We start from the raw sequence: 13,925 nt of genomic DNA, 5'->3' as shown, positions 1-13,925 counted from the left end.
GATTAATATCCAGCATATGTTGTTAATACCTAATAAACGTTGACAGCTACTGAAAACCTACAATGAGCACTTTGTAGATAATTATCACCTACATTTTAAGTCTTTGTCCTTGCATCTTTCCTGAGCTTTGCACACCTAGTTATGAGTAGGATTCCTCTAACACCTTGAGTTTTTTTGTTTGTTTGTTTGTTTTTAACAGAGGTCCAAATCATCTGCTCAACATTTACACATGCAGATTGTGATGAGACAAAGGGGATGGTTTTGAACTACGACAGGAGATTTAAAATAGTTGTTAGGAAGAAATTCTTTACTCAGAGGGCAGTGAGACTGGCACTACTGCCCAGACTGCCGTGGGTGCCCCATCCCAGGAAACATTCAAGGCCAGTTTGTATTAAGCCTAGCGGGTGGCAACCCTGCCCATGGCAGAGGGTTGGAACTGTCTTTAAGGTCTGTTCCAACCCAAGCTCTATTCTATGACTCATTCTATCATTCTGTGATCTCATTCACATCAGGACGGGCAGTAAGTAGACATTCAAATGCATTAAACTTCAGTATCTCTCCCAAGTTCTGTGCAAATGAAAGCTCATAAGGGCGTGCATGGGAGAAGGAACAGTGATTCCTCTCCTCCACTGAAAAGTCACAGTATGAGACTATGAAGTTTGCTAAATTTTTATTTATTTATTTACATCCCACAAATAAATAAATACATTTCAGTCAAAGATTAAGAGAAGAAAACTCACCAACTTGTAGTGGTGGAGCTCTGTCAACAACAGAGACAATGCTGCTGAGGTATATACTTCCCTACAGATCTGAGATTTAAGCAAGTATCTCCAAGACTTATCTCTGTAGCTCTTTAGATAAGAGAAGAAATATACCAATTTTTTCTAACTTGTATTCAGACTTGGTTCATTAAGACTGAACTAGCTGACCTCAGGTGTTCATTGAGCGAGGGGCTAACTGCAGCCAGGGATGCAAGAAGAAGCACACATGGAATTATATCATTTGTTATAAACTATACCCAGAGACCAAAATAATATTCATGCTATTACTGAATTTGGTGGTTTGTAAAATATGTCCTTAAGTTAGAGGAGCAACATATGGCTTCTCCTCAATGAGGGCATAAGAGACATCACTGAAAACAAAGTCTCATAACTCAAAAAAACCTTTAAATATTAGAGAAGTAGAATATTTCATAAACATTTTTGAAAAATCAGGCACTTTTCCAACAAACTGCACAGCAGCAGATTTCATGAAGTGACTCACATAAGTGTTTTGCTACTCGTCTTAATAGATGGACTAAGTTTGAAATGTAAAATTTTTATTAATTCACTGGTAGAAGATCACTGCAAAAGTTCTGAAAGAGAAGACAGATTACAAACAAAAGCTTCTCAAAAATTACAAATTTGTGTGTTATTCAGTATCTCATGACCTTGAATTTCTGCCTGTTTTCTAGATCAGAACATGTCGAGCATTAAAGACTTCACAAGGCCTTTATCACGGTAGTTTTAACATAGCATTACAGCTTATATTACATATAAAAACATTCTCAAACTGCTTTAAGTCCTTTCTGGAAAAAAATCCTTTCCTTTCAAGGGAGGGGAAAAAAAAGTCAACCCTTCCCCCCACCCCCAAATCACAAATTCCTCCAACTTACCAGCTCCCAAACATAATGAAACCTGCTAAAGATTTGCATCTTCCTGCCTCAGTGACTCCTGCTATTCCTTGACTAGCGAAAGATAATATGCACTCGCTCAGTCTTTTCTACACAAACTACCGTGCAATCACATTTTCCTTCAAGTATGGAAAACTTCTGCAGCAAACGCAACTGTCTTTTCCAGTGAAACTAATTTAAGCTCAGAAGACACACACAATCTTAACAGGATCATTCAGCCTAAGTAGTCTAAAATAATAAGCCTTCCTCATGAAGTGCATTTGGCATTATCTTTAATGGCTTTTCTGAACGACTCGCACCTTCACAGAGCAGATGAAGACAGAGGAGTATGCAGACATACAGCTCTAACAGAGCATACACTACCAGCTTGGGGGCGGGGGTTAAAGCTTTCCTGTGCTTTATCCATACAACTTCACTGAAAGTTGCAGTCAGCAAAACAACGCTTAACTGGCGACATTCCAGTTAAAGAGATTAAAGTAGAAAAATCAAGTAGATAAGCTTAGTCTGATCTTCAAGTCTGTTATTTCATAATTAAAGAACAGGGAAAAGAGGTCACATCATGATTTATTTTTATCTTGGATCATGGAAAAGTTTAATGAATCACAAAAAATAATCGGGGGTGGAGAGAAACACATCCTTATCTTTCCAGTAACCCGCATCGGAGAATCACATGTTAATAAATCCAGTCACTTTATGTGACTCAGAATCTTATATTCCTTAAACAAACACAGCCAATAAGGAGTGTTTTAAATATCATTTATTTGCTCATTAGGAGTTAGTGGAGACTAGAGTATGCTTCACCTAATTGGAATTAAGAAAATTAAACTAGTATTATGAATTTTACACTGTAGCATGATATCACACATTTAATTAAGATGAAAGGAATGAACATCTATGGTTTCTATTCTGCTATCAATTTTTCAAGGCTGGCCATCTACTCGAAGACCTAAAGGTGAGTTATACAAACGAAATACACAGCATGTTTTCATGGCAGCTTTTGTTGTTAATGTTTGTTCCTAATTTAAAAACAAAACAAAACAAAGTGTCCATGAGGAATAGGAAATCAGATGGCAATGGAAAAAACTTTCCTTTCTGCAGTTAACCTGGGGGGAGGGTCACAGCATGCTGTTCTTGACAGTGTTTCAGTGAATGCATTTTTATGCCAACCTAGAAATTTATCACATACACTGGAGTCATTTCATAGTTCGCGTGTTTTCTTTGTGTTTCTCTACACATAATTTTCCTGGGACTAAAACATCACAAACCCCAGTTTTCAGTGGCAGAGCTTTAGATTCACTTCCAATATGAAGACTACAAACATATCATAAAAGCCACGTGAGTCATTTTACTCAGAAAGCATCAGGAGCATATCAGCATTCTAAACTTGAATCTGTGTGCAAAGACATGGTCTGACATTTTGTATTCTGCTTCTTTAAAGAAAAACAAAGTCTTTGTTACGAGGCAGTAAATAATTGAGAATAAATACCAAGTAAAAGAATAATCTGAAAAGTTACTCCAGTATATATCAAAACAGAAGACATCACCATGCAACCCCCCCTTTTGGGAAGCTGCTTCCATTCCCATCCCACGGCACAGGCAGATTGAAAGAGAAAGTTGTTATGCTCAAGATGAAAGTCCCTTGAGGAAGAGTTCAGAACAACACCACATTCAAGTAACAAGGTTTACAGTCCAAGACAAAGGGCCAGAAGTCAAGATCATCACTGAACATACAAGTCACTTGGATTACTGGCACATCTTTCTTTTTGCAAAAATGAGTCTGTATTACTTCTCAGTAGCAGTTCTGATTAACGATTGCTTTACGACTGTGGTAGCATCTGGTTTCCCATTACCTTGTTTACTCAAACCACTCTCACTACAGCTGCTTCCTGAGCAGTTCTCTACAGGTAGGATTTTTTGTTTGTTTCTTTTTGAAGTGAAGGTGGGATTTCAGTAGAACAAAAGCACTATTTGAGGTTTGATGCAAATGTTTCCTGTACCGTTCCCCTGGTTTTAGAACAAAATTTTACTCTGTCACAAAACCCAAAGGCCATAATGCTGTTCACGAGTGATTTTTAAATCTCACAATTCAAGATGTTACTACAATAACAGGTCATCCCTAGTATGTGTTGCTTCAAATAATGAGGAGAAAAAAAGCATTTCTTACACTAAAATAATGGCTCCTTGCATAGCTGCTGAGTAAATAGAGCACAAATTTAAAATAAAAATCAGACATCAATTATCTTTAGAAAACAAATTATAGTGGTGACCAAACCCTTCCACGACTTTTGCATTAGCTACTCTAGTAACAGTCTATTTAAAGAAAATGATGATTATAAAGGTGTGATGAGTTATTTAATCAGTGCAATTATTCTGCATGCATATGCACATATATGCAAACACAGGTAGTGGGTGGGTAGGTGTGCACACGTGCACTTACCTATAGATTTCAGAAAAGGAACTGCTGTCTATCCACACAATGAAGAAAAGGCATCATTCTGAAGCATCAGATTAAAACTTCAGTATATTAAATCCACAAATACTTCATGAGATATTCAGCTCAAGAAGTTTCAATAGTTCTAAAACACGTAAGGATTTGGTACTGGAAGATTTGGGAACATATGCTTAAGGGGTAGCCCAGTGGAAAGCAACATGACAAGAAAACAGAAACAGGCTGACATCCTGGTCAGGTTGAATGGATGACAAAATGCTGTAAAGAACAAGATCCGAGGTCTAAGGTAGTTCAAGATTCTGAACACCTGATGCACCGGAAACAAACTCAGTGGCAAGGTTGGGAAAATCAAGTGGGAGATAAAACAGACAGCATGGTTTGAATAAAAAATGAAAAAAAAAAATAAAATAGAGGAGCTGTAGGAGGAATTCCCAGTAGAGCATGCCTTCCAAAGCCTAGTTGCATTAATCTATGCATTACCACAAAACATATCAGTAACTTGACTGAGAAAGAGAAGAGGCAACATCTATAACATGAAACACAAAACTTCGAAGACAGCATACGATACAACTGAATATACTGAACCTATTTTGGTGACAGCATAAAATTGTCATTCAATTAAAATACTTAATAAATTAATAATCTCACAATGAACACTGTTCATAAAAGCAAGAAAATGTATATATTTATACACACACACACACGGCTACAGCTTATCAAGTTTCACAAAGCTTGAAAGATTCACCAATTACTAATACTATCAGAAACAGTTTACCTGTAAAGCAGCCTGAAGCAGCATTTGAAGAAAAAAAGAACATAAACACTACTGGCAACAACAACCATAATACATGGTAACAAGTTATTACCCCTTTGGTCAATTAAATATAACTGTCCACAACTAAATTCCTTCACCAAGCACTGCAATTCTCTAACAGCGAAAACTATTGCCCACCCCTAGAACCAGCACAATTGAGCCCAAACAGATTTAAATTTGAACACAAGCACTGACCTCCCCTGTTCCCCATTTCCCAGTAATATTTGTATTGACTCCTACTAATGATACCTAAAATTGGAATACTAGCATGTTTTCGTTCCTGAATTTATTTACTCAAATTTCACTTACACTTCTTTTAATTTATGACACCTGAACAGATACAGAATGTATTTGAGTGAGAGTAAGAAATGCTCCATTACCTTTAAACTGGTATCTAATTCATTTCAAAAATACCTGCAGTTATTAGCTTGCTATCGGAGAGTTCAGTGGAAATATATATACATATTTAACTTCTAGCACTATACGTGCAAAATCAATACTTATCTAGAGCTTCTGAATCATCCAACCAACAGCTATTCCCCCCCACAACGTGAATAATCTACATTTTTGTCAGCAAGCAAAAATAAGAATTATCATACATACAAATCACTCCAAAACAGCAATTTAATGTTATTACTTTCATATTTGTGTATAAGTGAAGACCCCACATGAGAACACCTATACAAAAGTTTACTTTGCCTCTTTATAGGCAACAGCAGCTGCCAGACTATAAGAAGGAGCTGTACTCATTTGGCACAGTTCAGGAGGAGAGCAATACATAAGACTGTATGACTGTGCAGTGCATCTCTCTCTCATGCAGTTTAGAGGAGAAAGAGAGAGCTACTTTTACAGATATACTGAATCCAAGACATGATTGGAACTAAGAACTTGAGTGAAATGTTTAGGGATCCCTAAAAATACTCCCAAACCAACCCCAATATTCTATTTATGTTTCAGTCAAAACTAAACATAATACCATATTCTGTAACATAAATAACTATATTCTGTAACATAAATGTCTACAGTCCAATCTTATGCTTAATGATGAGCAAGTCTAATTCTCTGTGCTCAAGATAAGATCTTTCACAGTTCCAGTGCAGAGATGCACTCTTGGGCATAGATGTCAGAGACGTGAAAATGGATGTGCAGTGTACCCTTTACATTCTCTGAAGTACCTTTTGTTGAATAGTGGAGTGCTTTTGCTCCATATCTCTCTTCTCCTTCGCAGCATCTACAGCCAACTGATCCAGCTGTAAAGAGAAACAGAAAATGGGATCTTTAGATTTCTACAGAAATTTGGCTCTGTAGATTTCATAACGCTGACAAGAAAAAAAGAACACATTATGTCTAGACATTTCATGATTTGTTTTGTTTGCATAGTAAAAATCACCTCTCTGGTTAAAGTGTTTACCTTTAATAACCACTGAAGCCTTGTTTAAAGCACTGCACTATCATCTTGAATTAACCTCTATGAAAGGTGTACATTTCTTGTAAGCCTTAGGAGAGATGTTTCAAAGAACAGCATGGTGCCAAGCATATGCGACTCCTATACCGCATTGGTGCTCAGTCTCTGAAGAGAATGACTCATGCTTTAGCTGCTCCTGCTGGCTGACTGGCCTATGCAGCAGCACTGGCTTCAGCAGCCAAAACTAGAAAGAGCAAATGATAGTGATTTTTCCCTTCCAGAAAGAGGAGGGAATTGCCCCAGTCAGGCTTTTGTATTGGTGGTTTTGATCGAGTCACCAGCAGTACTTGAGCAAGGCTCCTTAGCATCTTAGATAGGACCATTCAAACTGCTTCTCGTTTAAGAAACAATTGCTTTTGCAGAGGGACTGTCACAATAGAGAGGATTTGATTGAAGTTAGCATCCTTACCAAGTCAGTGATAAAAAAAGAAACGCTAACAAAAACTTGCTATATCCATGTCTATAATGCCACCATAAAAAATAAAAGTTTTGAAGCCAAGAAGGAAAAATAAGGCAGGAAATTTAAGATATCATCTTAGACAGTAAGTTTGTTTGTTTGTACAGGCTTTGATGTTTAAGCACGGAATAGGGTAGAGAAACACATGCCACCTGACAGATCAGCTAGCTTGGTAGTTCCATGAACTGCCACAGAACCTGATGAACTCCTGCTTTATCCAGCTGCTAACACAGAGCTCCACGATCCCCAGTCACAGCGTGTTACTGAACAGTGACACAGCCACACTACTTACACAGCAGCGCAGCCTGCAGCTCCACATCTGGGCACTGCTCTACTCCAGGCCTAAATGCTGGAGGCTGGACAGCGTGCAGCTCCAGTTTTCCAGCACAAGTCGGTCACGTGGCCGAGGGCACCCTGTGGCTAACAGAGCCCCCAATTTACACACCAATTACCTCACCTCCACCCACTCCCATAACCACAAACAGAAACCTCTGTCAACTCTGGTCGCGTTCCCCATTGCTCTACTTCACCTGCTTGAAACGATACAAAAAAAAAGGGACACTAAGGGGCTCTCATGCCCTTGCATTGGGCAGCCCAACAGTTATGAACCACCAGACAGCTGGGACATGTGGATTTAAGTCCAGGCTGTGTCAGTTTTTCAGATCCTCATCAACATCTCTTTCCATCTTCTGCTTTTCATTACAAAGACAGCATTGCACCATTCCAGTTCCAAACTCAGAAAAGAACTTACTCATTTCACTCTGGTCAGCAGCACATCAACCATCAAACAAAAAAGACTGACAGCAAACAACTACTGAGAACTGTGGTAGTCACATCACTCAACCATGAAAATCCCAGTCCTTCTACCAACAATTGGTTAGCTTTCAAAAAATTAGATTTCTCAAATTATTGCATTTACTGGTGAACATATTCTATACAGATGCAGTGTTTTAAGTAGTATTCTGTGCAGAACTAAGAGTAAGATGTTTAGCTTTTTGCATCTTCACTCTAGAATGAAAATTCAAGTCAGTTCTGTTTTGAAACTAATACCATATTTCACGTGAGAAGTGCCAGATATCAAAATTTCCATGCATATGCATATGTCACACTTGTGTGCCATTAAAGTTTCTCTTACAATGATCTGATTCACAAGTGATACTACACTGACTTTAAATATTCAGAACACAGAAGTTGCTCAGTTCTGTTCTGTCATGTAAACCAGTTACAGTGATCTGAAAACACATAAGAATTATACACGTACTACTTAAGATTGCCTTAATTTTACTATTTCATGTGCTATTAATCTTCATATGAACACAAAATTTACCTTCAACCAATACAAACTGCAAAATCATTAACAGTTACATTTTTCATAATGTATTTACAAGTCTGTATCTGTTACTTAAAAGCCAATGTCTGCCACAGGGAAATTCAACGAGTCGTACAACTTCAGGGATGTCAATCCCTCTTTGTTCCATTTACAACATATTTTAAACATTCTCAGCTTTGGGTTTTCTATATTTAACTCCTTTAGTTGCTATGATACCGGCACCAAAGAGAGTGTTACAGAAAACTCCTTACTAGATAGAAGAAGCAAATGGATGATCAACCATTCAAAAAATAACCCTGTATTCCTAACCCAAATGATCTCAATGAAATGGAAACACAAAACCTAACTGGTAGCACAGAGCACTACCAACTACACAGCTTTTGTTGGCTTTCCCCATCTTCTCTTCTAAACAGGTACAGAACACACTCTGTACTATCAAAACACTGTAGTTCAACAGCCACAACTCAAAATGGACAGATGTGAAAGCATAAAAGGCACACAGCCAGTGCTAAGGACAGTCACATGCACCTGAACCTTTAATTTGCTACTAGTGCATCAAAGGCAAAGGGCTGCAGCTGAAGCAGCTCTTCTTTTCTTGATGGTAGGTCAGAACAAGGGAATTTCATGAACATTTGGCAGCACATCTGCTTGAGATGAATGCAGATGCATCTGTCTGCTGTCATTTATTTGCTTTCATACATGGATAGACATTTAGAATTTGGGCTGGCTTCGTTCGTGTAGATCAGGTTGTGAACAACATGGTTGTTGCAAGCCTTCAGATAGGAGGAAAAAAAAAATCATACAAATACTTCCAGGCCCACTCAACTTGCACAGAAAGCAAGTCAAGACATACTGCTGAACCTTCCCCCTGTACCAGAGACAGATCTTTAGTCTAATACCATATGTTCTAAACCAATTTTGCATAACCATTTTCACTGCCAGCTGTGTACAGACAGCCACAGTCCCTCCAGCCTTTTGACAAGTCCTTCAATGAGAACCCAGAGTAGCAATTATGTGCTCTTAAACTTGAAGAACAGAGCAGGGCAAGAAGGATTCAGTGTATGAAGTCAAATTTGAACTAATCAAAATCAGACTTCTGAGTCACAGCCTAACCATAAGTTGCTAGCATTAACTTATTTTGATACACTGCATAACTTACGCAGCGTATAGCACACACAAATAGGAGAAAACAAAACAAATGCTACTTTTTATTGCTAAACACATTTGTAACACGTGGCACATACAAAAAATTTTAAAGGAGAAGAAAACCCAGAATCCAGAGTACCAGAGTAACTTAAAGGACACTATCTAGCTATACTTAAGCACATAAATACTAAATGCGGTATTAATTTTAGGAAAAAGGCAGCTTTCTAGCAATTTTAATTCAAACCATGTAAAATAAATTTGTATGCTCTGTCTTCATCACGTTACATTTTCTTTTTTGAAGAATAAATCTACAACATGCCTCACATGTGTACATAGATCAACCTTTCTTTCGCACCAGCATATGGTTATTTATTTGTAAAGCATTATTTCTGAAGTCTTACCTGTGCACCCAGATCTTTCATGTAGGGCCCAAGCTCGCTGAAGAGATCATAGCCTTGATGGAAAAAGGTCAAATGGGCGTACATAAACGACAACATCTAGAAGGAAAAAAAAAGGTAGATATTTTTAAAAGGCTCAATGTTTATCAGATATTGCATAAATGTCCCTTAACTAATCCATGTGAACAGAACTTAAAAAAAAAAAATGTAAAGCAAAAAAATCTGGGGTTATTTTCTGCTGTTTTGTGTCCATGCAATTTTACATCAATAACTTGTGCAGCTTTCAACCTGGTAAGTAAATATGCAAGGTAAAGGCAGCAAAGAGCCACACAAAGTATTTCAGAAAATGTTTACAGAATTCACCCCATTAACAAATAAAAGCTAATTAAGGACAGAAAGTTACAATAACTCTTGTCATCGAAAAATCTGTTAGTGCCTGTTTAACTAGCAAATGTACAATAGAGAGACTACATAGTTTATTTACTAACTATCCAAAACAATAACTTTTATGAACACAGCTGAGATAAGACTGTCCAGTCATAAAGGAAACCATTTGAGAAGATTTTGAGCACAATGACAAGCAGCTATACTGCTGTGATCCAGCAGAACTTTGTGCTGTTTAAAGAAATTAAGGAAAAAACAGATTCAGACCTTTGAGAGAAAGGCACCATTTAATTTTGTGGTCTATTTAGCAGACAGCATACTAAAGCATATTGTATATTAGCTGACTCTGAGCTATTTATATAAAAAATACCATTTTTGAACAAATAGCTTAATCCATCCTAGAATAGACTATGAAAAGTATTTATTGTTTATAAATGAATCTAGCAGACTTAAATAGCAGAATTCTTGGCAAGCAGAGTTCAATTTTAACCACGAAACACATCCCAAAGAACAATGAAAACCCTATTAAAGCGTTGAAATGTGAACCAAGAGATTGCTAAAAGTAGATACGTTTCTATGCCAGGTTATAGTAAAGACCAAGCTGACCATCATCAAAGCGTCAACTGTACTCGCAGTGCTTAATGGGTAAAAGGACAAATTCATTTTTAATATACTGCTTCATAGTCATTTATCATTTTGATGTATTCAAACACATTCTATACAGAAATCAAAGCATATCTTACCGATTTTAAGATTTCTGATCTTCTTTTAGACTGAAGAACATTGATCTAAAAAAAAAAAAAATTTGTTGATTTTATTCAGTTTACAAATTGTCCCCCACAGAGGTAAACTTCACATTACTTCCTAATAATCATGTCAAAGCTCAAGACATCAAACAAGCACGACTCAATATCTGATTTCACATGGCAATTCTGTAACGGCAGAAGCTGTATGTGAGTTTTTTAATGACTTTAAAGGGACGCAATCATAAAAAGCTCGCAACGCTTGAATTCTACAATGATAGTCACAACTTTCTTAGGCAAGAGGGGAAAATCAAGACACTACACGTCGTGGTATACAACACAGTATACAATACAATAGAGGAATACAATAAACTTCTGAAACAAGGAAGATTTGTACCCGTTTTCAAGGAATTGAATTGAATATTTCAAATACTCTTTTTGACAGCATGAGCTAATCCTGCTCGCTGACCTCTTAAAGACGCTGCTGGCAGCATCGCTGCCTTCTCAATCTAGAGAGGAAGAACGGACTGGGCTGTCCCTATTTTTCCCCTTTGGCTGAACACCTTCTAAAGTGTTCCAGAACTGGGATGCATCCCCAGCCACTGAAACAAGCAAAGTCACAATAACTTCAGTAACATTTCACATATATCTTGTACTTTTAAGCTGTCTGAAGTAACTGACCAATGGCATTGCCCTGGAAATTGGGATATTTCACTTTACATAGATCAAAGGATAGATTTAATTTTTTACATTCACTTAATTTTATCTTCTTTGTCTCCTAATCTTCAAAGCTGTCATCCAGACCTATGTTGGCTTCAAAGGCCCAATACAGCGGGATAAAAAATGTGTAATTTTGTAATTTAACACTTCTGTATCAGTTCAAAGATTCCAGCAGAAGGAAAGCTTACTGAAGCTATAATGAAAACCAGGCTGTAATTCTACACCAAAACCAGAATGCAGTTCTATAGTTCCACAGTTGGTATTTTGGAAAACTGTCTGCAGCAAAAATAATTAAATCTGTACAGAACAAACCCCCAACTCGAGGGATAAAAGAAAAGCAAGGGATTTGAAATACAATTTAAAGTCAATACAGCTGCAAAGAGACTGTTATTGTGAAGCTACTCTTCCAGCAGAAAAGAGTCACCCAAGCAGAAGGGATTCCTAAGGGTGAATTCATTTTTTGCCTGCATTAATTAAGAGATGCTGAAACTTTGCCTCTCTACTATAAAGGCACCTTTATCATAGGAACTGTACAACATTAGAACACACAAATTCCAGATGACAAATGAGCTGCAGATCAATGGGCACACAAGGAGCCAGTCTACAGCAATAGCTGCCAATCTCCCCACACCTCTCCAATACATTGCACTGCCACATCAGAATCAGATTCGTGTCATTTGTATTTCCTAGGCTAGGTTACAGTTCATATTTGAAGTATTTAAGGAACTATAGCATAGTCAACTTACAAAATACGTTTAGGTCAGAAATGTCAAGTTAGAAAATAGAGCATTATTGCTGCACTTACCTGAAGAACGTAATCCAGAGCTATGTGCCGAAAACATTTCCGTGTTGCAGTCAAAATATTGGTTGCTTCCTCTACTTCATGTTGCTTATTTCTTTGAACTTGGGCATTTTTTACTAGAGCATTCTCTTTTTCTTCGCTAACTTTTTCAAACTGTTTCTTTGCATCTTTAAATTTCTTAATATCTCTGCAACAAAGGAAAGATGGATGGCACATGAATTCCAAAGCACGAAGTGTTCGGAGACACACTGAACAGCCTGCGTTGTGACTGTTACAGCTAGTTTCTTTGCTTTCACATTCTTTAACAAGTGCTGAGATCAAAAAAATAAATCAAAGTATTTCTGCAGCCTCTCTGTTCCCTTCTGAGGAAAGGAAAAAAAGTGAAATTTACATCAATGCATCTCGTGCTCAGTGGGAAAAGCTTTAGTAAGCATTTTTCTTCTAAACTGGGAGAATGACAACACGTAATTAATGGTTAGTAATTTAAACCATTTCCATTTAAGTGTTTCTGCAGCTGGAACAAAAGCCTCTCGGATTTTGAGTGATTTCTGACAAACTCAAATATGCACTTTCAACTTACGGCTTGTGACTTTCAGGAAAGATGTTTCGCCAACTCACTCATATCAGATGCTTTTAATTTGGTTTTATCTATGGTTTTCTCACAACAAGTGCAAATTAACTTACTCTTTAACAAAAGTCTGGAGCTGTGCTTTAATTGATCTTTGGGTCTGGTCAAACAGGATCTGAAAGAAAAGCATTAATACGTAGTTCAGTAACTTCGGAGTATTCATAACTTCTCATTTTTGAAATGTACATAAACAGAATCCCTACGTCCTGTAATCCATTCTAAGCCATTGCTTTCCTCAACTTTTTGAAAATCTAAGACAACAGTTTCTGAATTTAGTCTGCGTGTCGAACTGAATACTTTCTCATGTTATATGTCACCTCCGTAGTCAAAAACACCTTGCTTGAATAATCTTTGCCAAACTCCACTGTGTAGCAAGAAAAAGAAAAAAGTAGTATAGCAATAAAAACAGACTGATGATATTGGTCCATACTCACATAAATGTTATACAGGAAGGCACAAAGTTGATAATTAAATTAACCATGGCACAAGTTGTTTTTTGATGTAGCACCTAGTTAAAACAACCATTTTCTAAATTCCTCTGAAAGGGGCATCACAGGATTTTCAGTGATTGGGCACGTTTGGAAAAGACAGGCTTGAGTCAGTATGCCAGAACTAGCTCGCCTGCATGTCTACTTGTGGCAACACACTGTTAGCATGGCACAGAGACGTTGAGGTGAATGCTCAAGATTCTCAACAAACAAAGTCACAAAAGTGGATTGGAATCACATTCACCGAAGCAACACTGAAAATTCTAACACGTGATGTCAGAGCAGAAGCGTACCTCGTGTTCCAGCCTGCTCCAATGGTACTTGGACTCAAGTCCAAGTGCAGCACCAATGGCATTACAAACTCTTCACACAGTATCACTAACACAACTTAGCTTTGGCCCACATTATAACTAAAATCCAGTTCCTGGA

General features: G+C 37.5%; 1 protein-coding gene across 1 annotated transcript in view; it reads right to left on the bottom strand.

Annotated features, from left to right (window-relative positions):
- ACAP2 (ArfGAP with coiled-coil, ankyrin repeat and PH domains 2) overlaps positions 1-13,925 on the bottom strand; it is a 57,603-nt gene that overhangs the window by 22,282 nt on the left and 21,396 nt on the right. The window contains exons 6-10 of the mRNA XM_021393706.1: positions 13,065-13,123; positions 12,384-12,567; positions 10,859-10,903; positions 9,735-9,830; positions 6,111-6,185 (exon numbers count right to left, since the gene is read on the bottom strand). Coding sequence (XP_021249381.1) covers positions 6,111-6,185; positions 9,735-9,830; positions 10,859-10,903; positions 12,384-12,567; positions 13,065-13,123 — 459 coding nt within the window. The remainder of the gene's footprint in view (positions 1-6,110; positions 6,186-9,734; positions 9,831-10,858; positions 10,904-12,383; positions 12,568-13,064; positions 13,124-13,925) is intronic.

The sequence above is a fragment of the Numida meleagris genome, chromosome 4 (genome assembly GCF_002078875.1).
Source record: "Numida meleagris isolate 19003 breed g44 Domestic line chromosome 4, NumMel1.0, whole genome shotgun sequence".
Classification (NCBI taxonomy): Eukaryota; Metazoa; Chordata; class Aves; order Galliformes; family Numididae; genus Numida; species Numida meleagris.
Note: the sequence above shows the minus strand (reverse complement) of the source record. Positions and strands in the feature narration are given on the sequence as shown.